The sequence below is a fragment of the Neophocaena asiaeorientalis genome, unplaced genomic scaffold, assembly GCF_003031525.2.
Source record: "Neophocaena asiaeorientalis asiaeorientalis breed wild unplaced genomic scaffold, Neophocaena_asiaeorientalis_V1.1 scaffold77, whole genome shotgun sequence".
NCBI lineage: Eukaryota > Metazoa > Chordata > Mammalia > Artiodactyla > Phocoenidae > Neophocaena > Neophocaena asiaeorientalis.
Genome location: NW_020174645.1, coordinates 4704811 through 4728265, shown reverse-complemented (window position 1 = coordinate 4728265; position 23455 = coordinate 4704811). Strand labels below are relative to the sequence as shown.

Sequence of the window (23455 nt, the reverse complement as noted above, 5' to 3'; positions counted from 1 at the left end):
CGTAAGGATGCACCTGGGCCAGAAAACTGTCGTTAACTAAGGCAGCTCGGAGACAAGCAGTCTTTCCTATCGACAGTGGGGTCTCAAGGCAGCTGTCTTTCCTTTGTGTCTTTTTCCTCTTGCTGCCATCCGGTTTTTTCTTTTCTCCTATCCCATCTGTCTTTTCTCTGCCTGACTTAGAGATTCTACTTCCTCACGACTCCGCTTTGCTGTGATTGCTCAGCTCATGACCGCTCCAGCTCCTTTGTACATAGTAACCTTTCAGCTTCATGTCTCCTGGCTAATCACCTCATTTTCAGTATTGTTCAGATTCCTGAGGGAGAGAGATTGGGAATACAGCTTTGTTGCAGCTTTTACTGTTATTCCAGGCCACAGCAGAGGTCACTGTTAAGCTCATGGGTCAGGTGTCTGCACGTAGTCTAAGACCCTGTGGTGAGGTGAGATGGAGCGGTTATATGGTCTGCAGCAGCTGGGCCTATCCTTAAAGCTGAGGCCGTTCCCATTTGTAGGATTTGCAGGCACCATGATTGGCATGTGTAATTCAGCAAGGAAGAAAAAACCTGGCCCCCTCTCAACCATTTGAAATTCCTGCCCTTTAAAGTATATCCTATTAACAACCTTCATTCTGAGTCAACCCTTTTTTCCCATTTTAGAAACTAAAATCCCTAAATATATTGAAAGCATTTTCGTTTTTCCTTTTTCTCCCCATTTGATTCAGTCTCAGATGTTGCAGGGTCGCTCAGGGCAGTCTGTAGGACTCCATTTCTCATGTTAGTGGTTTCTGCTGAAGTGATAGAGCTTCTTCAGATGGATGTTAGCAGAGTTGGCTAAACTCCAGCCTCGTATCATTTGCATGTTTCCTTCCCCCCGATTTCTGGGGAGCTATATAGACACATAGTAACTTAGCACCGTCCCTAGATTCCCTAATATAGACACATAGTAACTTAGCACCGTCCCTAGATTCCCTAATATAGACACATAGTAACTTAGCACCGTCCCTAGATTCCCCAGATTCAGGAGAACGTTGCATCCGAACGTTAACGTGGCAGCAGTTTGATCTCTAACTCCCTTAATGTGTCATCACTGCCCGGGGAAAAGAGATGTTCCCCGAACTTTAAAATAGATCTTGGAATCTATACCCAAACTACTCTTAGCAGTTTTAGAGTATAGCAGAGAGGGGAGGAAGTAGATGGAATAAATAAAATAATGATAATGATAGCTAATCTTCGTTGAGCCCTTAACAGTTTCTAGGCACTGTTTTTTGTTCTTTTGGTTTTTTTTGCCGTACGCGGGCCTCTCACTGTTGTGGCCTCTCCCGTTGCGGAGCACAGGCTCTGGATGCGCAGGCTCAGCGGCCATGGCTCACGGGCCCAGCCGCTCCGTGGCGTGTGGGATCTTCCCGGACCGGGGCACGAACCCGTGTCCCCTGCATCGGCAGGCGGACTCTCAACCACTGTGCCACCAGGGAAGACCATAGGCACTGTTTTAAGTACTTGTCATGCGTTAATTTATTTAACCCTTAAACTACCTTATAATGTTACCTTTCAAGGTCAGTTGCCTTTTATTATCTCCATTAACCCCACTCTTAACCTCTTAGGTGAAGGTTGCACAGCTAGCGTGTGGTAAAACCAGGGTATGAACTCGTTCACCCTGCCTCTAGTCCTGCTCCTTCAGCAGCCTCTCACCTGGAAAATAAGTGAGAAAAACAGTATTGATTTTAGACTCTCTAGGATTCCAGCCAATCCGAGTCAGTTACTCAGTATCCAGTGTGAACCTAAAACTCAATTTGGATAAAGTTCCTATCAAGAGGCTACTTATGATACTAGAATTCCTATATCTTGAAGGGAAGTTGTGCAGGCTTGCCTGGAATTTCCTTTCTAGAGTTTCTCAGGCTTTCTCATCCTCTGTTTGGCCCTACAGGCCTTGAATTCCATATTTTTATATAAATCCTAAATATAAGTCGGTCTACCTATCTTCTGAGCTGGGACCCCACATTTATAATAGTCAGCTCTTCAAAAAACTTTGTGATCCTAAATTCTCCATAATACAAACCTTCTGCTTTTCTCTCTGCATGTTTCTAACCCAGCAGGATCCCGAGGCTTTTGTTGCCCTTCAGCCACTGTGGGCCCTGCCTCTGCCTCTTCTTCTGGAATGTCTTGGGGGTTTTGACTTCTGTCACTGTGGTAAGTTTTCCCCTTGTTTGACCGTTTTCCTCGATGGAGAATCGCCCTCAACTATTTCTAAACCGAAACTGTCTCTGGAGTTTTTTCTAAGCATGTTCCCTTTCGGACTCAGTGAGGAAGAAAGTCTCCCTGTCTCATGATTTTTCTAAGAAAGCTCTTGCCTCTCTCTGGCTTTGAGGTCTCTAGGCCTTAGACAACTTTCCTTAACTCTGAAGACAGCAGAAGCACCTTTGTCCCATCTGGAGTTCCTCTTTGTGCCTCTGGAGTTTGATTTTCTTGATTTCATGTAAGCCATTGGTTACTAAAGCTTCGCTCTCTCTGTTCCATTTTCCTTTGCTGTCCTGAAGGCCTTCGGGACCAGAAACCTGCTTTTTAGACTGATGCCCTCCTGGTTTTCTTTCCCATTGGTCCTGTCTTCACTGAGATGTCACAGCTTGTTTTTAAGCTGAGTTTGTTACTCTGTACGTTTCTGGTGTTTTCTTCCAAAGTCTGAACAGCAGCTTTCTCCTTAAATTTGAGATCCTGAAAGTCTTCTTACTGGGGACTCTGTTACATCAGTCTCTGTGCAGACATGATTCTGAGAGCAGCGTGTTTCCAGCACAAGCATTTTTTTCCTTCATTTTCTTTTGAGCCTTTGGATTTGTGATCATTTTTTAATAATTTTTTTTTCCTTCAGCTTGACTCAAGAAGACAACATATATTTTACATAGGACAGGTATTTGTTCCTCTTTATTTGGTCATTGCTGAAATCCAAAATACTCCAGTTGAACACGCAGTCTGGATCGCTGTGGTTTACGTTCATGATAAAACTTTACATTCTTGCTATGCATGGCTGGGCAGCAAGAGGAAGGAGAACCCTGTCTCAGTGGTTGTTGGCCTGGGGCATGTGGCTTCTCATCTTTTCCCCTCACTGCCAGAGGCTGAGTTCTCAGCTCTGGGCCTCTCCCTGCCCTGACTTCACGTCCCTCCTGCACGAGGAGAACTGACTCAGTGAGATAAAGGGCGTTTCAGTGGCCTTTGCCCTAGTGGGTGTAGATACCGTGCACAGTGAGAAGGTTAAGCCTGTGGGGAGGTGTGGTGTCTTTCTCTTTCCTGACTCTACTTGGCAGGGTGGGAAGGCTGGGGCTGCTCCTGACCAGCCCAGGGGAAGAGAGGCTGCTCTCCTCTCTTCCTCCGGGTGCTGGGTTGGCTTCCAGGCCACGGCCCTGTCTGGAAGCCTGGGCGAGTCTACCTGGGCATGGTGGCAAATGATCTTTCTCTCTTCTCTGTCCCTTTCTGGCTCCATTCTCTCGGGTGTTGACTTGGGTCCCCTCAGCCAGCCTCCTTTTTATGAATAGTAAGACTTGAGATACAGGCCTAGTAGTTTATGAATTCCTGTTCTGCCCATAATTACTTTGGTCTCAAGCTCAAGGTTACCACTAGCAGAGGGAAAAGGAGTTCTCCATGTGATCTAGCCCCGCTGTGGAATGCTGCATCAGGAATGGGATTCACAGGCCTAGCTAATGGTGAAGTATTCATGTGTTTTGTATTTCTGGTTCAGTCCTATGCACATTTCTGCCTAGAGTTCCTGGAGGTGAGGAGTGTTCGCTGGGACCACTGGCCAAATTTGTTAGTAGTCTTTAATAGCGTACGTTTCCAAAATGGCACTGATCACCCTCAGGTGCTAGTCCTACCAGGTCACTGGGTTTTGTAACCATTCCCTGGCTCTTTTTGAGAGTGGGGTGGCGATGCATTTCTCTCCACGCTAATCCTGAATTCTGATGGCCGTGGCCTGTGCGGCTGTAGGATTATGCTTGTCTCTGTGTGGCTGTAGGAAGTTAGCTGCTCTTGCAGTTCGTGCTTCCTGAGTGAGCCTGCTGCACAGATCTGCCACGCCCATACATACGTACCTTGGTTTGCCAAACAGAACAAGTTACAAGTTGTGACCCAGGTATAAAAATAGCCAGAATCTGAGAGAGTTAAAGTAGTCAAATTCATAGAAACAAAGCAGAATGGAAGGGGGAGTTGTTCAGTGGGTACAGAGTTTCAGTTTTGCAAAAAGATGAAAAAGTTCTGGCGAGGTTTCACCATAATGTGTACATCACATACTTAACACTGCTGAGCTCTACGCTGGAAAATGGCTAAGGTGGTACATTTTACTATGCAGTTTTAACCACAATCTTAGAAATGCATAAAAAAGACAGAATCCCAAATCTCTAATTTTCTGACCTGCCAACTACTGTTATACTCCCAATCCCAGCATCACTGGGGACAGTCCTGTTAAAAATCCACTTTTCATTTCTGTCGCGGTCACCTGGGCCCAGTCTGTGTGTATCCTTCCTTTAGCTGGCCAGGCCCTGTGTGACCTTCAGGTATTTCCTTTGCTTCTCCCTGAGGGTGGCTTGAGCTTTCTAGTCTCTGGGCCTTTTTCTTCTAGGCCTGAACATGGATTTTGTCCCTATAGGTCTTACTCCTCCAGCAGTACAAGGAGGAATCAAGTCTGATAAACGAGAGTCATTCTCACTGCGCGTTAGAGCTCCTCTGACCTGAGCCTGCTGTGCTTGCTGTCCTGGCCCTGCCCCGGCCCCGCTGCTGCGGGCCTTGGAGCAGGGGAATCCCCTGGCCCAGTTGTGAAAGGCTGGTCCCCTGAGGAAGACAAAGCCAATGGAATCAGCCAAAGGGAAGGGACAGGAAAAGGCAGGTTATGCAGGCGAGGGCACAGTCTTACAGGCTGTAGTGCTTAGGTGCATCGACTCTCTAAGCATCCTTGTTGTGTCCCGAAAAGCTTTTGTTCTCAGTCCCCCCTCCCATACCCCCCACTGCTTCCCGGTCTTTGCTGCTCCTTCCTGGGGACAGAATGAGGCAGAGGCCCTTAAGCCCTGTGATGAGAGCGAGAGTGAGCGTCTGTATGACTAACAGTGGGTCTGACCATCCATTTCCTGGATGAGTGAGTTGAGGCTGAGAATGAGTGATCTGTGGCCACACAGCTGTTCAGTGTCAGATCAAGAATTTGAACTTAGAACTTCGTACTGCAAGCCCAGTGTTCCACCCACCAAATTATTATGATTCCTAATGTGTATAGATGTTACACATTTACTAGATAAGGTAAACTTGGGCCTCATATGTGGTACTCACATAGGGGCCATCAGTGAAGCAAATCACATCGTGTCCCATTCCTTGGGCGTTCCTGTGTACAGTGTCGAAGAGCAGGAAACAGGTGGTGTGGTGGTGGAGTCCAGAGTGTGAGGAAATGTCACTGCAGTCAGAAGGATTTTAAGACAATCCTATGAATAGAGAGTCAAGAAGGAAAAACTGCTGGGTAGAAGCGGGAGGTGCAGGAGACAGATACGAAGGTGTGAAAGCAGCGTTTGACTTGGAGCAGAGGAGGAACCGTAATTACTGGGAGACACACCGTGGGGTCTTGGGAGGCCTCTGCCTGTGAGATGAGGCAAATGAAGGAGTGTGTCATGCACTAGTCAAAATAAGGGAAATAAGGAAACTCACATTTATTTGGCTTCAGCCAAGCTGTGGGCACTCTGATAAGTACTTCCACACTTACTGTCTTCTTTAATTATCGCAGCAAAGGGTTGTAGACACGATTATCCATATGTTTACTGATCAGTCTTAGATCAGCCGGGGTCACACAGCAAGCGGCAGAGCCAGGCCCACGCCCCGCTGTGTCATTCCAGAGGTCATTTTTGTGGGAGGACTGGGCTGGAGGGAAGCTGAGGAGTATATACCTATGTCATCCTTTATCACCGTAATCACACAGGCAGTTGTCCTTCTCAGACTCACTCCCTCCATACTTTTTGTTGCCCTTCTCCAGACCTAATTTCATAGCCTCTGAGATAATTTCTAGTTAAAAAAACATACGGCACGGTTTCTTTTGTCTTTTATCTTTTTTCCATTAGGAGTCATTAAACCAAGTCACACGAAGAGCAGTTGTCCCAAGGACAGGAGGAAAGCAGCTCTCTTCCCTACGGATCCTTAAAACCCAGAGCCCAGATCCTTAGCCATTGAGAACTTTATTAGGCGCGAGGTCAGGGAACCTAGGACTTTTAGCGTGTAAGGCCTCAGGACGTGTGGGCAGGAATAGGGGGCGGGGAGAGAGGAGCCCACACACGTGGGGCCCCAAGTAGGAAAGTGGTCGGGGTAGGGATAAGGTGGCCCCCTGGGAGATCCTGGGCGAGCGGCTGAGGAAGCCAGTGGCAGGGGCTCTCTTTTAGGGCTCAGGGGTCACACTGGATTGGAGTCTTTTCTCACCCACTGGTGGCAGGGAAGCAGAGAGGAAGGCATCAGAAGTGATGTAAAACCCACTGTTGTCATTAAAGGTGAGTTGGAGACTCCTGCTCAGACTCAGAAACTCCTTGGACCTAAAAAGTTGGCCTCAGTGCCCTCGGGCAGACGCTCCCTATAAATTACCCAGGCAGCTGGTTATCAGTGGTGGATTCAGGAAGTGCTGCTTGAGCGCCAGGTCGGGGAGTGTTGGAACAGGGGTTAGGGCAGGTTACTGAGTAGACGCCATGTGAATGGCAGCCAGTGGCCGGTGACTGACGGACCATTCCAGGAGCCTGCTTTGAGGCCACTGTGGTTTTCCGAAGCGTGTGGTACGCCAGTGAGTAGGTGCAGCACGTGAGCACCTGAACTGGCCCTTAGGTGGATAGAAGCCTGGACTGTATTGTGAGGCTGGGCATTTGGCCCCGGGAGATTTAGGCCCTGGAGAGAGCTGCGTGCTTGAGCCTCTGTAAGCGAGGCTCCCCTCTCAGCTTGGACTGCCTCCAGCTTCCCGTTCCTGAGGTCAGCCTGGGAGGTGAGGAAGCCTGTGTTCTCACCTCTGTGAGTGAGAAGCACACCTCAGGAACGCGGCCCGCAGTTGGGCCTTGCAGGGGGTTGTCATTGAGGGCAGATGAGGTGTGGGGAGCGGACTAGCTGGAGGCCTTTGGGGCTGCCGTAGAGTGTTGAGGGAAGCCAGCCACCAAGGTGAGAGGGCTAGGACCTTACAAGGTGGTCGTCCCTGTGACCCGTTACCGTAGAGGTGGCCCGGGGCCCGTGCAGAGGGACTGTAATGAGGAGAAGCGGCCCTGGTAGCTTGAGAAGTGACGTACTGGGAAAAGTGTGGGAAATAGGAAGGGCCTTTTGGGCAGCCAGCCTGGGTGTCTTCCAGGCCGCTAATATCTTCTATTCAAGGACCGATGGTGATGTAGGAGCAAAATAGAGTGGGCTTGACATTCACAGTCCTAATCAATGCGTTACAAGTGACTGCTCTAATTAAGTTATTCTGAGACAGGTAGCCGAGCAGAGATGGGGTGGACTGGGCCTATGGAGCTTGAGTATCTAGTACCCTGTTACGTGTAGTTTAGACTGGAATTTTCTGAACGTGTAGTGAGATGAACAAGGAGGTAGATGCTGCCTCTGTCATGTGCCCAGGTCCCTGCAGCACACGGGGGATGGCCTTGAACTTCTTAGCCCTGTTTCTCTGCAGCATGCAGGCACCAGGGACCTGAACAGCCTTTCCATTTATTTTTTGTTGCCGAGGCCTGTAGAAAAGGGCCAAGCAGAGGTTCCTTAGCATACCACTGCCCAATTACTATCTGAGTGAGTTGATTTGTGGGACTTCCTGATGGTTTGTGAGGAGGACGAGTTCCTAGCCATGCTGGGGACACGTTCCATGTTCTCTGTCCACGAACAGGGACATCCATTATGTCCAGGGGGAACCGTATAGGATAATAAGAATCACAGGGCCTTGGAACCGAAATCAAGGTCTTAGAGGAACACATTAGTGGCTTCTGCCTAATGGGATAATTTCTGAATCCTTTATAAAACATCTCTTTGGGTAAAGAGTTATTTCTTGTAGTGTTCATCTTTTAGTCTTCTCATGTACAAAACTTGACTTTGGGGTTATTGTAGAGGAATTTGGAGGGTATTTTTCTTACAACCACAATAACGATGGCTGATGATGGAAATTACTAGCTATAAGTAAGTGTTCATCTTACAGTTTGTTCACATACTTTCAGCTTTAAAAAAAAAAGTCGGTTTGAGATGGAATCTCAACCCCTTTTTGGTCTTTGGATCCTTTTACGCTTTAAGAAGTGTTATTTAAGGACCTCAAAGAGCTTTTTGTCTGTGTGGGTTATGGGCATCGATGCTTATAATAGAAATGAAGACTAAAACTTCACAAAAAAATTAATGAAAAAATAATGACAAACTCATTACACATTAACACAAATTACATTTGTATGAAAAATAGCTATTTTCTAAAACAAGAAAACATCTAGTAGGAAGAGTGGCAATATTTACATCTGCTTCTGTGTTCAATCTCTGGCAATATGTTGTTTTAGCTGAAGGTAGATGAAGACATCCAGCCTCACAGACAAGAGAATTGAAAAAGGGATTTCGGTAGCCTTTTCAGGTAATTGTGAGTTCATTTGTGACACGATACCGAAACTTGACAAGTGGTCGGTTCCTACAGGTTAGTTGCAGTGTGCAGTCCTATCAGTGAACCTTTTGTACTGTGCTATGTTAAAAATCCCTGGTCTCTTTTGTACTTTGAATAGATCTTTTACCCACAATGATTTGTTACCTGGCACGTTGGTCATTTGGGCAACGCTGGTTCACTTTTTGCAGATCCTGAGAATGTTTATATGTTCCATTACATGTAATATCAGAAAATTCACGGTAAGTGTTGCTGTCAGTCTCATCAGGAAAGTCTTCAAGTCTCAGGAAGCTGGAGAGCTCATGGTGACAGGAGTTTTCCAAAATCCCAATTTTCACTTGAAAGCTCGGATTTGACAGTTGGCAGTAAATACCATCAGTTTCCTGTTATCTGAGATGTCTGTCCGGCACCTAAGTCTGCATAGCAAGTGTGTAGTCTTTTTTTGAGGCGGTTCAGCTTGCAGCTCAGACAGTTAGATTTATACAAGTGCTTTTCCTTTAGGCAACCATTGCCCTTGGGTATGTGACCTGGTATGCTTCCATTTTAATCTAGAATATGATAAATATACATTGAAAATATATTTGTATGTATTTCATATCAATGTAATAAACATAATATATTTAACATAAATGTAATAAATATAATAAAAGGGTCTAGATTTAGTAAAATTATTTTTTTATTGCTTCTTCAAGGATATTCTTTTTTTTTTTTTTTTTTTTTTTTTTGCGGTACACGGGCCTCTCACTGCTGTGGCCTCTCCCGTTGCGGAGCACAGGCTCTGGACGCGCAGGCTCAGCGGCCATGGCTCACGGGCACAGCCGCTCCGCGGCATGTGGGATCTTCCCGGACCGGGGCACGAACCCGTGTGCCCGGCATCGGCAGGCGGACTCTTAACCACTGCGCCACCAGGGAAGCCCAAGGATATTCTTAAGTGAAACTTTGTCTTACTGTGAACCCCTGGAGGTGAAGAACACTTTGACTACAGGTATCACTTGGTGCCTCTGCCCTAGGGCTCTGTGTGAGGGGCCTGAGGAGTCAGCAGTTTACCAGCCAGTACTTCAGCACCCTCCATGCAAGTGTCAGCACAGTGAAAAAAGTAAACTACGTCTTACTGTTATTTTGAAAATCATTTTCATCTTGTTTTATAAGGGTTTTGGAACCCCCAAGAGTCTTGGTTTTTGAGAATTGCTGGTCTGCGACAGTAACTGGAAAGAACTGAGCTTCCCGAGGTTGGACAGTTGTTCAGTATCCCATGCTCACAAGTTGGGTTTTTTGCAAGAGACTCAGCTTGTGGCTGGTGGACTGATTTCAGCCTGCTGACGTTTTATTTGTAGGAATGAATGCTTTTAAGGGGAGTAGGTGGGAGGGACCCCCTAGCCCCTGATGTCTTAAGCTGGACAAGAGCACACGGTTATATTCCCTACCGGATCCCAGAAGGCATCTGACTTTGTGCGCCTTGCTGGAGCATGGTTTTAAGGTGAACCAGGCCGTTTGTCAGGCTCTTGGCTTAGTGTGTTGTAGGAGAGGCCTTGAACCTGGAGTGAGTGAGGAAAACAGAACGTGAAGGACGTATTTTAGAGCATACTTTATCATTTCTGTGCGTAGCAGGGACCGAGGAGAAGGAAGAGATGGATACCACGGCAAACCCAGCTGACTCTGAGCTAGGAAATTGGATAAAAGAGGAGTTTTTAGGGAAAAGAATTTCTTTGTCATTCTGTAGCCAGTATTTATTAGCATTTTCCCCAACTCAGGAGGGGAAGGTCTGGGGACTCGGTTTTCACTGTGGGAGGATAGAGCACCCTGATTTATTGGCCCATCAGTGCTGCGTAGACAGGGAGAGGTGATCCCGAACAGGAAGTGAGCATGCAGTCAGGAAAGCGTATGGACGCTGGGAGGTGACAGGTTGACGGCTGAGCACTGCAGGTTCCTGAAGCCACCCTCCAGTAAACAGCATGCCTTCCCGATGTTCAACGAGTTGAGGGAAGGACGGGGCAGAGTTTATGGGGCCTAGGCTTGTGCATTGTCTCATTTCATTTTCGTAACAGCCCCGAGAGATGGATATGAGTACCATTTCTCTTTTACGTTTGAGGTAATTGAGTCTTAGGCTTAAGTGAGTTGCTTAAAGTCACACTGTTGGTGGAAGAGCTGGCAAGTGTGTGTTTTTTGCAGGATAAAAAAGGTTGGCAGAAAGTGCTACTTCTCGGAGTGAGAGGCGGCTTTCAGTGGGCTGAGCGTTGGAAGGAGTGGGGGCAGCTGGGGACGCGGGACTGGCGCTGCACAGAGACTCACGCTCTCAGGATCATGCTGTCGGATTGACTGTAGGTTTTCATTGGCTTTGACGAGTATAGAGGGAGAGTGGAATCTTATTTCTTTTTGGAATGTTTTCTAGCGATCAGGACTTCTGGGTGAGGCTGGAGCTTTTTCATGTTCTTGGCCCGTTAGGGGGCATGTAGTCTTCCGACTGCTCTAGCAGGTGATCCCTTGGCAGGGTTTATGATGATTTCGGGAGATGTGGAGTCATGGTTGCTGTGGGAAGGGGAGTGGCAGGGACGGGTGAGTGGAGTTTTGTATGCTCCCCACTCTGTCCCAGGCTGTGACACGCAGGCAGGCTCTGTCTTGGTCCCGTGGGAATGAGCCACACTCCCTCACTGGCCAGGCTCTGAGGAGGGATTCCTACGGCTGAGGTGGCCACGGCAGAAGCTACAAATCAGTTAGAAAGCCTCCCCTCTCATTTCCAGACGGAACGTTCTTTTCCATTGCTGCCCACTCCCCTTTGATTTTGAACCTTAGAGTTTTATTCTAAGGAAGTGTCCTTTCACATCATAATCTGATAGAGGTAAGAGAGGGGCAGAGCCCCCCTTTTGCCTTCCACATGCTGAACGTGTGCTCCTAGGCTTGGTGGTCCTGGTTGTCTCTAGACACTTGCCCTTCTCTAGGCCAAGACCCTCTGTCCTCCTACCCTTCGTGGTTAACTCGGTTTGTCCTTTCGGTTTCAGTCTAAAAGTAGAGTTTACTAGAAGTCTTCCTTGTCACGAAAGACTAGTTAGGATGCCCCCCTTCGTGCAGCTGTGTCCCTGGGGCATGCTCGGCCACAGCACCACTTGCGTGATGCTGGGCCTGTCTCCTTCCCCTCCTAGACCGTAAACCACACGAATGCAGAAGCCGTGGCTGTGTTGTTCTTCATGGGATCTTCCAGAGTGTAGCCCGCTGCCTGACAGATACTGGGAGCTAAATGTTTGTGGAGCGTATACCTGCGTGCATGCATGTGCTGATCTTGCATCTGAGTTCAGTTTCCAGGACTGTTGCATCAGTGGTGGCTTTCTTCTAGGCCTGCTTCTGGGTGAGCTGGATTCTCTTGAGTATCATTTATAAATCAAACACTAAACAACATGGCATGAACCAACATGTGTTAGGGCAACTGGGAACACAGGGATCTTCCTGTAAAACACTTCCCGGTAATTAAGAGACCTGGAGGTTGATTTGGAGTCTTTATATTTCACAGTGACTAGTCTAGGGCATCATCATCTGAGCTACGGCACTTTGGTTATCTTTGAGAATCTTCTCCAGGCCCCGTGACGCAATGCCTGCTCTACAAGTGGGGGAGATGAGTCACATGGCCGGTGCAGCGCACTGCAGTTGGTGGTGGGGTTTTTGGTTGAGGCTGGAGGCATAGGAATGTCTTCTTTCCTATTCTGTTTCATTTTTATCTTTCCCAGAAAGTGTGCCCTTATCCCTTCGAGTGACAGAACTATAAACCACATGTTCTGGCAGATCTGGTTCTAGATAGGAAGTTAGTTTGATCTCTGTTGACATAGATTTAACTGATGTATTAAAGAGTCTGCTACTCTAGGGTGGGGTTATTTATATTTAATGCTTTATAGGAACCGTAATACTGTAGAAGGACCTGCAGCACAGCACACAACAGCAGCCGGCCTGGTGCGCGGGTGCAGTCTGAGGGCGAGGCTTCTGGTGCCAACTCCTTGACGAGCGTGACTGGATTTCTCTCCTGCTGGGTCAGGGTGGTTGGTCTTGATTTCACGTCCAGCCTGTACTGAGTGTGATCCAGATCCGAGTCAGCGTTCTGGAGCGTCTGCTGGTCGCCGTTGCCCGGCCTGCGCCTCTGTGTTGGGTGGTTGGTTCTGCTGAGTGCAGCCACACTGACGCCTCCCGTCAGCCCAGCACCAGGGCCCTGCGGGACAGTGACTCTCAGTGTCCTGCTCGCCTGCTCTTCTGTTCGTTCTTCAACACCTGCCCTGTGCAGCCTGGGTCCTTCTAGTTTGCAAGCATCGGATCATTTTAACAGGAAATCTGTGAAAAGCTGCTTCGCCTGTGTTTCCTGTGCAGAATCCTATTCTGGGGACAGCTGTGTGAGAGAGAGCGCTACGTGAAAGGCGCATACGGAAGTAGTTTACACAGTCCTCTTTCAGAATCCACATTCAGAATCTCCCTCCCCAGCGCAGTGTCCTGAGCTTCCTCCCAGGGTGGAGGGACTGTTATCTTCAAGTTCTGCAACAGATTCAGGCCGAAATTTGGAGAGAAAGTCAGCGTCCCCCCTCTGTACCTTCCTCTTGACCTTCGCCCCCTGCAGATGTGACCAGAGTGGGCTCCTCTCCTGCAAGGAAATTCAAGGCCACTGCAGCAGACGCGGTGCCTCAGACCACAGTCCAGTAGTAGTGTTACCTCCTGAGCACAGTGGTGGTTGAATCTGCGTCTAGAATTGAGAGCTCTTGGCCCGATCAGCACTCAAAGGGCAACAGCTCCGTTCTCCCAGCCCATTAATCCTGCGTCTCCGTTTCCAGATGACCCTTTCCAATGCCAGGGCCCAGAGCTTTTATTCTCTCAGGCATAGTTTCTTTGTATTTAGGACTCATTTTTTTACTTCCTCGCATTTCAGCCACAGTTGTTTATTAGCTGATCCCTCACCTCTAACTGTGCTGGGAGATGGGTACAAATTCAGGTATTGATTGGTGTCACAAGGTTTAGATGAGGCACAGCTGCTAATGGACAAACTACAGGGAGAGAAGAGGGCTCTTTTCATGGAAGGTGGGGACTTGAGGCAGATGGGCTACTTGAAGCTTTCTTCCTGTCACTTCTCAGCCGGACTCTAACCTTCCTGTTTGAGAGATTCTCCTCAAATATAAATTGAAGACTTGTACTGCTGAGGGTGCCCCTGAGGTCTCGTGGACAGATGGGACATCGCCCGTGGCAGTGCCAGGTGACCTCAGTGCAAGGTTCCTTCCTCCTCAGGTCTCTCAGGTGGCCTCACAGTCAAACAATGGGCTGTCCCCTTGAAAGCCATTATGGGACATTGGATAGGAGACGTCGTCTTGAGTGAGAGAATCTTGGGGACATTGTGCCCTTGGGATCTGTAGAATTCTGTGGCATCTACCTACTCGCTGGGTTTACAGTCTCCTTTGTATGTACGGAAGCAGTGAGGCAGGTGCTATTTTAGGAAAGGCTACAGTGAGGATCCTTGGTGGTGGTTTGTCCTTCTTTTGTTTTTTGGCTGGTCACATGGCAAATTTGCTGGAGGTTCTTTTGCTTGAGCTTTTTCCTGCAGAATGTAGCTTGCCCTCATGCGGTGAGACTTACATGTGTGTCCAGGCATCTTACCTGGAAGGAATGGCAGTACCTGACTCCTCGTCCAGAGAAACTGGCGGGAGTTCATGTACGACAACTGTAGGAGTTTCACATCGCTGAGCTTGGTGTTTCCACCCTTCTGAGCAGAGTCAGCCTCTCCTGAGGCCAGTCTGGATGGATGCCTTGACCCTCACTGCTTCATTTCTGAGGGAGGGCACCAGGAGAACCGCATGGCGTCTTGGTTAATTAGCTCAGGAGGGAAGGAGGGCGGAGTGCAGCACTGCTCCCTGTGTCCCCTGCTTGTCACCGTCACCTTCCCTCTGCTCTCCAGTGACATCTGCGGTGCACATGTTCTCACGTGCTTAGCATTGATTGGGGAAGTCACAGCCATTGGAGGATTGCATCTGTTTAGTTCAGTTTCACCTCTGTGCAACGTGCCGGGTTCTGGGATCAGTTTGTCATCGCAAGAGGAGCAGGAAAAGAATGTTTTCCCAACACGAACCAGTTTTGTTATCATGAAAAATTACAGACATACACAAAGGAAGATAGATTAGCTTATTCATCATTTATCCATCACCTAGAAGCAACAGTTACAACAATCCTCCCTCATTTGCTTTGTCTGTCGTTTTTATTTTGGCCAAAGCATTTTAAGACACATCTCAGACATCATGTCCTTTCATTCTTACAAACTTCAGTATAAATCTCAAAAAATACAGACATTTGTTTACACAGCTGCAAAGGCATTGTCACACGGAATACAGTGAGCAGTGTTCCTTGTGTCATCTGATACCTAGTCCCTAACGGTGCTTCCCCAGTTGTCCGTTTTAGCAGCTGGCCTATTTGAATCAGATTCTGAAGAAGGTAGGTCTTCAAGTTACATTTGGCTGTTAGGGTTGTTCTATCTCAAGTCTTTGTAATCTAGAGCAGCCCAGCCCCCCCTCCCCCTTTTCTCCATGCCATTTACTTGTTGCAGAAATGGGTAGCTGTCCTGTGGACTGCGTCCCATTTTGATATTTTTCTGCTGGTATCCTGGTAGTTCCTCTAGCCCTCCTAGTTCCTTCAAATAAAAATGAGTCCTGGAGGCGTGTTTGGCAGGAATGTTGCAGGTGACGCTGTGTGTCTCCTGTTGCCCCTTGGAGTTACGCTGACATCATGGATTGGTGGGTTCAGGGGTTGACAGCCAGATCCTCAAAATGTAAAAAGTTCTTGATCAGCCTTTCATCTGACGTTTTCACCCATTTCTTACCGTGGTCTGAATCAGGCATTTCGTTAGGGTTGCGTGTTTCCTAGCTGGATTGTTGCATCATCTTGAAAGATAGTTCATAGACGAAGGAGTTTTCATTCTTTCCTTTTAGTTGCCAAGTGTCAAAAAAGGTAAAAATTGGTGTCCTATAACTTTCAGTTTAGTCTAGTGCCTTGAGTCTGTCTCTCTGCCTCTGTCTGTCCCTCTCTTTCTTTTTCCGTTCCTCCCCAACCCTTGTCGTCATTGCGAACTCAGGGGTTTTGTCTATTTAGTGTGTTTCAGTGGATTGCATTCATTGTTCCTTTTGATGCTTAGTTGTCCCATTTTTGGCCTGCCGGAGTCTTTTCATGAATTGGCATCTGTGTTCCTTTGCCATGACTCTCTTACATTCTGGCATAACAAGGTGTCCCAGGCTCACTTCATAAAGTGCTGCTCTGGCCTTGAGACCAGGCATTCTGCAAGGGTCCCTGTGCCATTTGGTGGAAAAGGGTCTATAAGGGAAGGGACCATTGCTGTCGGTTGTCATTGCTTCCAGGCCTTTTTGATGGACAGCCTTAAGAAAAAAAAAGATATGAATTCAAACCGATGTTTCTAAGTCAAATTTTACGTTATAGGATTTTTTTCCTTGCCTTTGATTTTATATTTGTATCTCATTTGTTTCACCTCGAATCTTGGTTCCTAACAACATTACCGTAATGACTTATTTGCATTATCCTACTTTATAAAAACACCACCGTTATTATAACTAAGTTAAACTATTGAAAGAAGTTTGACTTCTTTGCAGCTCTGTTTATCAACAGAATGTCCCCCTGAGTATGTATGATCAGTCTACTGTACTCAAAAGTCATTTGTGGATATGTCACCAACTTGAAAGTTAAGGTTCATTTTCTTCATTTTGTTTTCAAAATTTAGGGATTGCTTTTCTTGTTTATTTAGTTTTATTTTTTGAATTTATAAACGTTCATATGTCTCCAAAGTCAAAAGTACAACACAAGTTACATTCAGAGAAACTTTACGTCATCCTTTTCTCCTTCCTCCCATTTAAATTCATTTTGTATTAAACAGAAATAGATTCACAGACATAGAAAACAAACTTATGGTTACCAAAGGGGAGAATGGGGGTGGGAAGATAAATTAGGAGTTTGGGATTAACGTATACACACTACTATATATAATATAGGTGAACAACAAGGACCTACTGTATAGCACAGGGAACTGCACACAATATCTTGCAATAACCTTTGATGGAAAATAATCTGAAGAGGAATATATATATATATGTATAACAGAATCACTTGCTGTACACCTGAAACTAATAGAACATTGTAATTAACTATACTTCAATAAAAAAATTCATTTTGTATTATCCTTCTCCATGTTTACTTTTATACATCATGTAAAGGAATATTTAAATAATTCATATTCCCCTCTTTTTTTGCACAAAAGATAGCATGTTTGAGCTATTATTCTATGCCTTGTGTTGTTTTTTTTTTTTTACTGAACAGTGTTATCTGGGTTCACTCACATCAGTACATCATGCTCCTCTTCATTCCCTGTTTTAAATGGCTGAGCAGTAGTTCACGGAATGAAGTCCCAGAGTTGATTCAGCCACTCCCCAGTGGACGGGCCTTGGGTTGCTGGCAATTTTGCTGTTACAAGTACTGCCTCAATAAACTGGGCCATCAGTCATTCCTGTGTTGCAGTATATCTTGGGATAGAGCTCTAGAAGTGTGATTACTGGGTCAGAGGATAGATGCATATACACTTTTTCAGACATTGACTCTATTTTTTTTGCTGAAATTTTGTTTATCTAGTTGAATTTCATTGTTCTAACACGTCCATCTAGAAACAGTGCAACTTATTTTGCAATTTTAATGTTGAAGAAATCTCAATCTCTCATGTACCCTATCTTTATATAAAACATATTATGGAGAGTGTTATTTTAAGATCTGTTAATTTCATTAATTAATTGAAGTATCACTTACTGAGTATAAAGTACAGGGCATGAAAAGGTGGCTACGGCATCCTAAACCTCAAAAGATTTCAGATTGAATATTTTGGAATTTTCTTCTGTTTCCTCTCCTTCTATTTGGTATATATTTCGTCCCATGTTGGTTATCAAAAGCCTGGTAACAAGGCACTGGAAAATGTACCTTTATCTGCTGTAGAAGATATAGATGTAGACGATATCTGCTGCTTTCTTAAGCAGGCCACGTCTGCAGGAGAGAGGCGGTGTCATAAAGTACTCTGGAGATGCATTCAACGAATGCTAACTGAAACACCTCCCCACCTCCCTTTGCCAGGATGTAACAGCGAGCAACATACAGAGTTCTTCCCTCCTGGCATTTATAGTCTAGTACGGGACACAGAACAAGAAGCAAGGAACCATAAGATAATTACAAGTTCTCTGTGCTTTGAAGGAATCAAATAAGAGGTTAAAATAGAGCCTTAGCCAGGGGCCTTCTTTACGTAGGGGAGAGGCGGCTCACACACCAAGCCACGCGTGAGGTCGGGGAGCTTGGGGGCAAGGTCATGCAGGACCTTGGTTTTTAGGTTAAGGATTTGGATTTTAAGTACATCAGGAAACCATGGAGGACAGTTAAGCAAGGGAATGACATTTGATGCTGTCATATATTTATTCTTTCTGCGGATTGGGAGGTGACTCGATATTATGTTTCAGCTCCAGAAGCAACATTTTCCCTTCTGAAGTTCCAAGTGGAGTGCGTTTTCCTTCGTGTGCCTTTTATGCAGGACAGCTGCTTCTCATACTCACATGTAGGTCTTCTGAGGATTTCTTTTCTTTTTCAATAGTATTCCCTTGATGTTGCTCAGATAATTACAGTAAGTGGTTGTAATTGGATTATGTACTTGGGCTATGAACAGGAGCATGATATCTACAAATTCTCTTCTTCAGACCTGCAAATCCAAGAGACACGTCTCTCTGGAAGATAAGAGCTCCTTCCTCAAGATCAAAAAAGGTCTGTGTTACTGCTGTCACGTTTATAAAATTAATTATGGAATCGTAGCAATTTTCTGGACAAGAAAGGCATTTTCAGTGTCAGTATTTATGTTTCTGTTATAGGAGACTGCCGGAGTGACACCTGCGTAGGGAATCCTCACCAGGAAGGACTGACACACCTGGACCCAAGGCGCTGGCTTCCCGGGAGGCTCCTGTCTGATGTGCAGGAGGCAGGATGTCATTGTGACTCTGCAAGGGGAGGCTCCTGGTGACCGAGACCAGCACGCAGTATCACACCCTTGGCTGCAGGGGACACAGTGCAGACCTTTTCCTGCAACTGAGAAGTACGAGATTATTCTGCAAGAGGAAGATTCCAGGGGCTTAAAAACGCAAAGGTTTCTACCTTGGGAGCCCCTTGGAATGTTGGCAGCTCAGGATCTCAAAGAAAGTTCTGTGTTAACGAGTTACAGAGTCCACGCGGAAGTAAATGTCACTTTCTAATCAATAATAATACCGAGTGAGGAGCACTATGCAGGGAGGAACCTTCCATAGAAAGACAGGCAGGGGAGAGCTTAGGCCGGCCTCGAACCTCCCGAGCAGAGCCAGCCTGAGATAAGCACCAAAATGGCCAAGTGAGAGACTCTGTGAAATAGCAGCCCTGTAACTGTAGTAGTTGTGAGGAAATCTTCTCCGCTAAATCACGATACCAAATAGGAAACATGATCTACAAGTGCCCCATGTGTAGGGAATTCTTCTCTGAGAGAGCAGATCTTTTTATGCATCAGAAAGTTCACACTGCCGAGAAGCCCCATAAGTGTGACAAGTGCGACAAGGGTTTCTTTCATCTGTCAGAGCTCCATATCCATTGGAGAGACCACACGGGAGAGAAGGCGTATAAATGTGATGATTGCGGGAAGGACTTTAGCACCACGACAAAGCTCAATAGACACAAGAAGATCCACACGGTGGAGAAGCCCTATAAGTGCTACGAGTGCGGCAAAGCCTTCAACTGGAGCTCACACCTTCAGATTCACATGAGAGTTCACACAGGTGAGAAACCCTATGTCTGTAGTGAGTGCGGAAGGGGCTTTAGCAATAGTTCAAACCTCTGCATGCATCAGAGAGTCCACACCGGAGAGAAGCCCTTTAAATGTGAAGAGTGCGGGAAGGCCTTCAGGCACACTTCTAGCCTCTGCATGCATCAGAGAGTCCACACAGGAGAGAAGCCCTATAAATGCTATGAGTGTGGGAAGGCCTTCAGCCAGAGCTCGAGCCTCTGCATCCATCAGAGAGTCCACACCGGGGAGAAGCCCTATAGATGCTGTGGGTGTGGGAAGGCCTTCAGCCAGAGCTCGAGCCTCTGCATCCACCAGAGAGTGCACACGGGGGAGAAACCTTTCAAATGTGATGAGTGTGGGAAGGCCTTCAGTCAGAGCACCAGCCTCTGCATCCACCAGAGAGTGCACACAAAGGAGAGAAACCATCTCAAAATATCAGTTATATAAAGCGTTTTGCTAAGAGATAAAAATCCTAAAACCCATAAGTGCCACTAGGAAGGAAAACCCTGTAAATACCTACATTGACCCAAGAAATTTTTACAGCAAGCCCCAGCAGAACATTGTTTTCCAAGAGGCACGTGTGAGGTTGATTTTTTTGGATTCATGCCAAGTGTGTTCCACAGCTTGACTTTGAATCTGGAATCCCTCCGCGTGTTTGCCCAGGACAGGCTGTGAGGTCCCAGTCGTGGGTGTGCGTTTCCTGGGATTCTGGCGCGATGCCTCCATAGTTGAAACACTACACGGGAAACCATGATCCTTGCCCAGCCTCCTGAGTCACCTTCTGTCTACACTTTACCTAAAAGTTACCCCAGATACTCCCGCATTTCGGGAGCTCATGACCGACCTTCTCTTGATCCAAGCATACTGGTGAATGCATTTGAAAACGGCCAGCTCTCACGAAGTAGTGTTCTGGTATTTCTGAGGTTACCACTCGATTCAGCCTCTACGTATCTGTCCATATATCCCGTTACTTCTGAACTCACTGTACCTGTATATCCTCAAAATACCCATATATATCCACCCCTTCCTAGATGGCATTAAATTTCATTTTAGATTTTAGGTGACTCATAATTTCCATTTACTTTGTCTGTTGGCGAAATCATTGGCAGACATACATGCCCTTGAACTTTTCTTTAATTTTGTGAATTCTGCTAATCACTGTGTCTCTGTTAGTCAGACTTAATTTTCTAGTGGCTACATCACATATTTTTAACTTGAATTTTTTTGGAAATAGCTGAATGTAAATAGGGAGGAAGAAGCAAGCAAAGTTAGAACTCTTCTCCATCCAGAATTGCCCTCTCAGGCTCCTTTGGTAACAAGGGGAGCCCCTTACTGGCTTGGGGAGACCATAGGAGAAGCGGATGGTAGGAGGCCTCACTAATAATAGTCTCTGATTCTGTGATTTTGGGGCAATAATGTGTAGGAATCCTCGATACCTTTTCATTGAGGATTACATATCAGTTCCTTTGTAGGCATGAACTTTCTTCATTCATTCAACAAGTATTTATTGAACACCTCCTACGTGCCAGGCACTGTGCCAGGTACCGGGAATACCACTGAGTAAGACAGACAAGGGCCCTACTCTCATGGCGTTGACTTCTGGTGGAGGAGACAGATGATAAGCAAGTAAACAAATAAATAATGTAGTTTGAGGTAGTGATTAAGTGATACGGAGAAAATAACCTAGGGTGAAGATTTAGAGCAGTGGGGGTGGGGCGGGGGGCAGCGGTAGGTAGCGGGCAGGGAGGCCTTTCCGGGGGCAGCACAGGGGCGGCTGCAGGGGGCTCGCGGTCCCGCCGGGGAGCTTCCGGAGCAGGAGGTGGCGGCCGGCGGTGAGGGCAGCGTGCAGCGGGGAGGGGGAGAGATACTGAGCTGCTCAGTATCCTGACATTTATAGGCCTTTTTTTTTTCTTTCTTTTTTTTTTTTTTTTTCTGGCTAGATTGGTATTAAAAACTCATGTGGAGGAACTCAAGGAATGTTTAGAAGACCAAAAGTCCCCAATGACAACAAAAAGCAACTAATTTTTAACTTTGTTTCCCTTCTCATTCCTATTCTTGTTGATTTCCCACATGTAGTCCTTTTGCTCAGGAAGTCTTTGGGGAAATTAAGGCTCTTTGAAAGCTCTGAAATGGGTGTTCAGGTTAGCGGTCTCTGTCCACTGTCTGAGAGGTTGGAAAATGAACTACCCGAAATAGTCATCGAAATACTGAAAGGAAGCTTGATTTTCTCTTCATATTTGAATTAATTTCTTCTGTTTGACTGGAAGGGTTTCTTGTATAACTAAAACCTCAATGCGTAAAGGAGATTTAAAAGGAGCACATAACTTACTGGGTGAGCCATGAAACTGGAGGTGGGATTTGGGGGTAAATTTGCTACCATCTGAATTTTGATGCAGACATCTCTGTTAACAAGCCCTTGGGAAGTTGCTTCTCATGTTTCCTCATTTTCGCAAAGAGAGGGCTGGCTTAGTTCTTTGATAAAGCCCCTTCCAGGCCTGGATTCCTCGACTACGGTTTACTGCGGTGTCTTAACCCACTTCCGAGTCACAGTAATGTGCGGCATTAGAGAACAGCCTAGACTTTTAGCTGATAGAGAGCCAGTTGAAATATCACTGCTAGAATTTTAGGGTTAGGAAAAATTGGTTTGATTTGTAGCTGTATTACTGTTAGGTATGTGAGCTTGGGCAAATTGCTTAATCTTTGAGTCTAGTTTTCTCACTTACAAAATGAGGACATTAGGCTAAATGATTTCTGAGTTTCCAGCTAGTCCTAGAGGTCTATATTTCTACATAGTTGAATTATTTTATCATGCTGTTGCTGGGGAATATGACTAACACTTTTGAAGCTACTAATTTTATGTCGAGCTTTAAAGTCCATAATTGTTATCTTCGGAAAATATTATTTGACCTACAGTATGTCCAAATCAATTTAATAAAATCACTTTATAACAGGGTTCTGTGCTTGACATGTGGTTGTGTGAATTCAGTGGTCAGCGTGTGTGTGTGTGTGTGTGTGTGTGTGTGTGTGTGTGTGTGTGTGTGTGGTGGCTTGTGCATTATGTCTAGGTGACCATATAATAAAGTGAGGGGGCGATGCTGTTAATACTTAAACAAGGACAATAGGCCTGCACTGGGACTGCCCCAGCAAACCAAGTTGCGAGGACCCTCTGGCCCAGGGGTCAAGCAATTGACAAAGGAGTCGTGAGGTCTGGCAGACTGGAGAGAGCCTGCCCTCCTGAGAGGACAGCGCCTGCTCAGTGGTAGCTGTTTGTTTCCATGTGAGATACAGGCTTAAGGGTCCCGCATCATCTGCTCTTTTAAGGAAAAACCAACAATCCAGATCTTTACATAAAATTTAATGATTTTTAAAGGTTGGCAACGAATGCATGTTCCCTGTGTGACCCATTTTCGTCATTTGTATTACCTGCATGGTGCCCATAGGCTTTCCTTTCACTTTGCAAGCTGTGCTCTGGTCCCTGATGGCTGTCTCCCACCCATGCTAAGACCTGACACTTCTCAGCTAAGCAGTGATGGCCCAGACCCCGCACACCAGTCTCTGACAGTGGGTGGGTCTGGCGTCCACCTGCCTCTCGGGGCGAGTCTAGGCTCTGCTTCCACAGTTGAGGCGGAAGCCATCCAGAGGGCCCTTTCGATGTGAGTGGGGTGGGGCAGAGACCCCACGTGGGTCACACGTGGCTTGAGCTCTCCCACTGGGTCACTCCTGTGCCTGCTGGGAGTTAGGGTGTGAGAGAGAAAAACCAGGGCCGACTTCACAGTTTCTAAGGGGAGCCCGAGTAAATGGCAGATTGTATCTTTACGGTCTCTTACCTTAAGGAAGAACTCTTTCAAGAAGTCAGCCCAATAGCCTGCAGTGGTCTGCCCTAGAGAAGGTGGGTGCCCAGGCCAGTCGCGGGCCATCTGGAGGAAGCTGTGGGTGTGTCTTTGGTGTTGCGTGAGGCTTGGACACGATGCCTTCCAAGAGGCCTTCCACCTCTTGGTTCAGTTATCCGCCCCACCAGAT

At 46.5% G+C, this 23455-nt stretch overlaps 1 protein-coding gene across 7 annotated transcripts in view; it reads left to right on the top strand.

The window, feature by feature from the left end:
* Positions 1-22388, top strand: part of ZNF664 (zinc finger protein 664) — a 34051-nt gene extending 11663 nt beyond the window's left edge. For 2 of the 7 annotated variants that reach the window (XM_024758619.1, XM_024758621.1), the window contains 3 exons: positions 2090-2183; positions 18333-18396; positions 18501-22388. In XM_024758619.1, coding sequence (XP_024614387.1) covers positions 19097-19882 — 786 coding nt within the window. In that variant the 5' untranslated portion in view covers positions 2090-2183; positions 18333-18396; positions 18501-19096 and the 3' untranslated portion in view covers positions 19883-22388. Of the gene's footprint in view, positions 1-2086; positions 2184-18098; positions 18194-18332; positions 18397-18480 lie in introns of all 7 variants that reach the window. The other 5 variants (XM_024758623.1, XM_024758624.1, XM_024758625.1 and 2 more) reach the window with 5 other exon arrangements.
* Positions 22389-23455: the final 1067 nt, after the last annotated feature.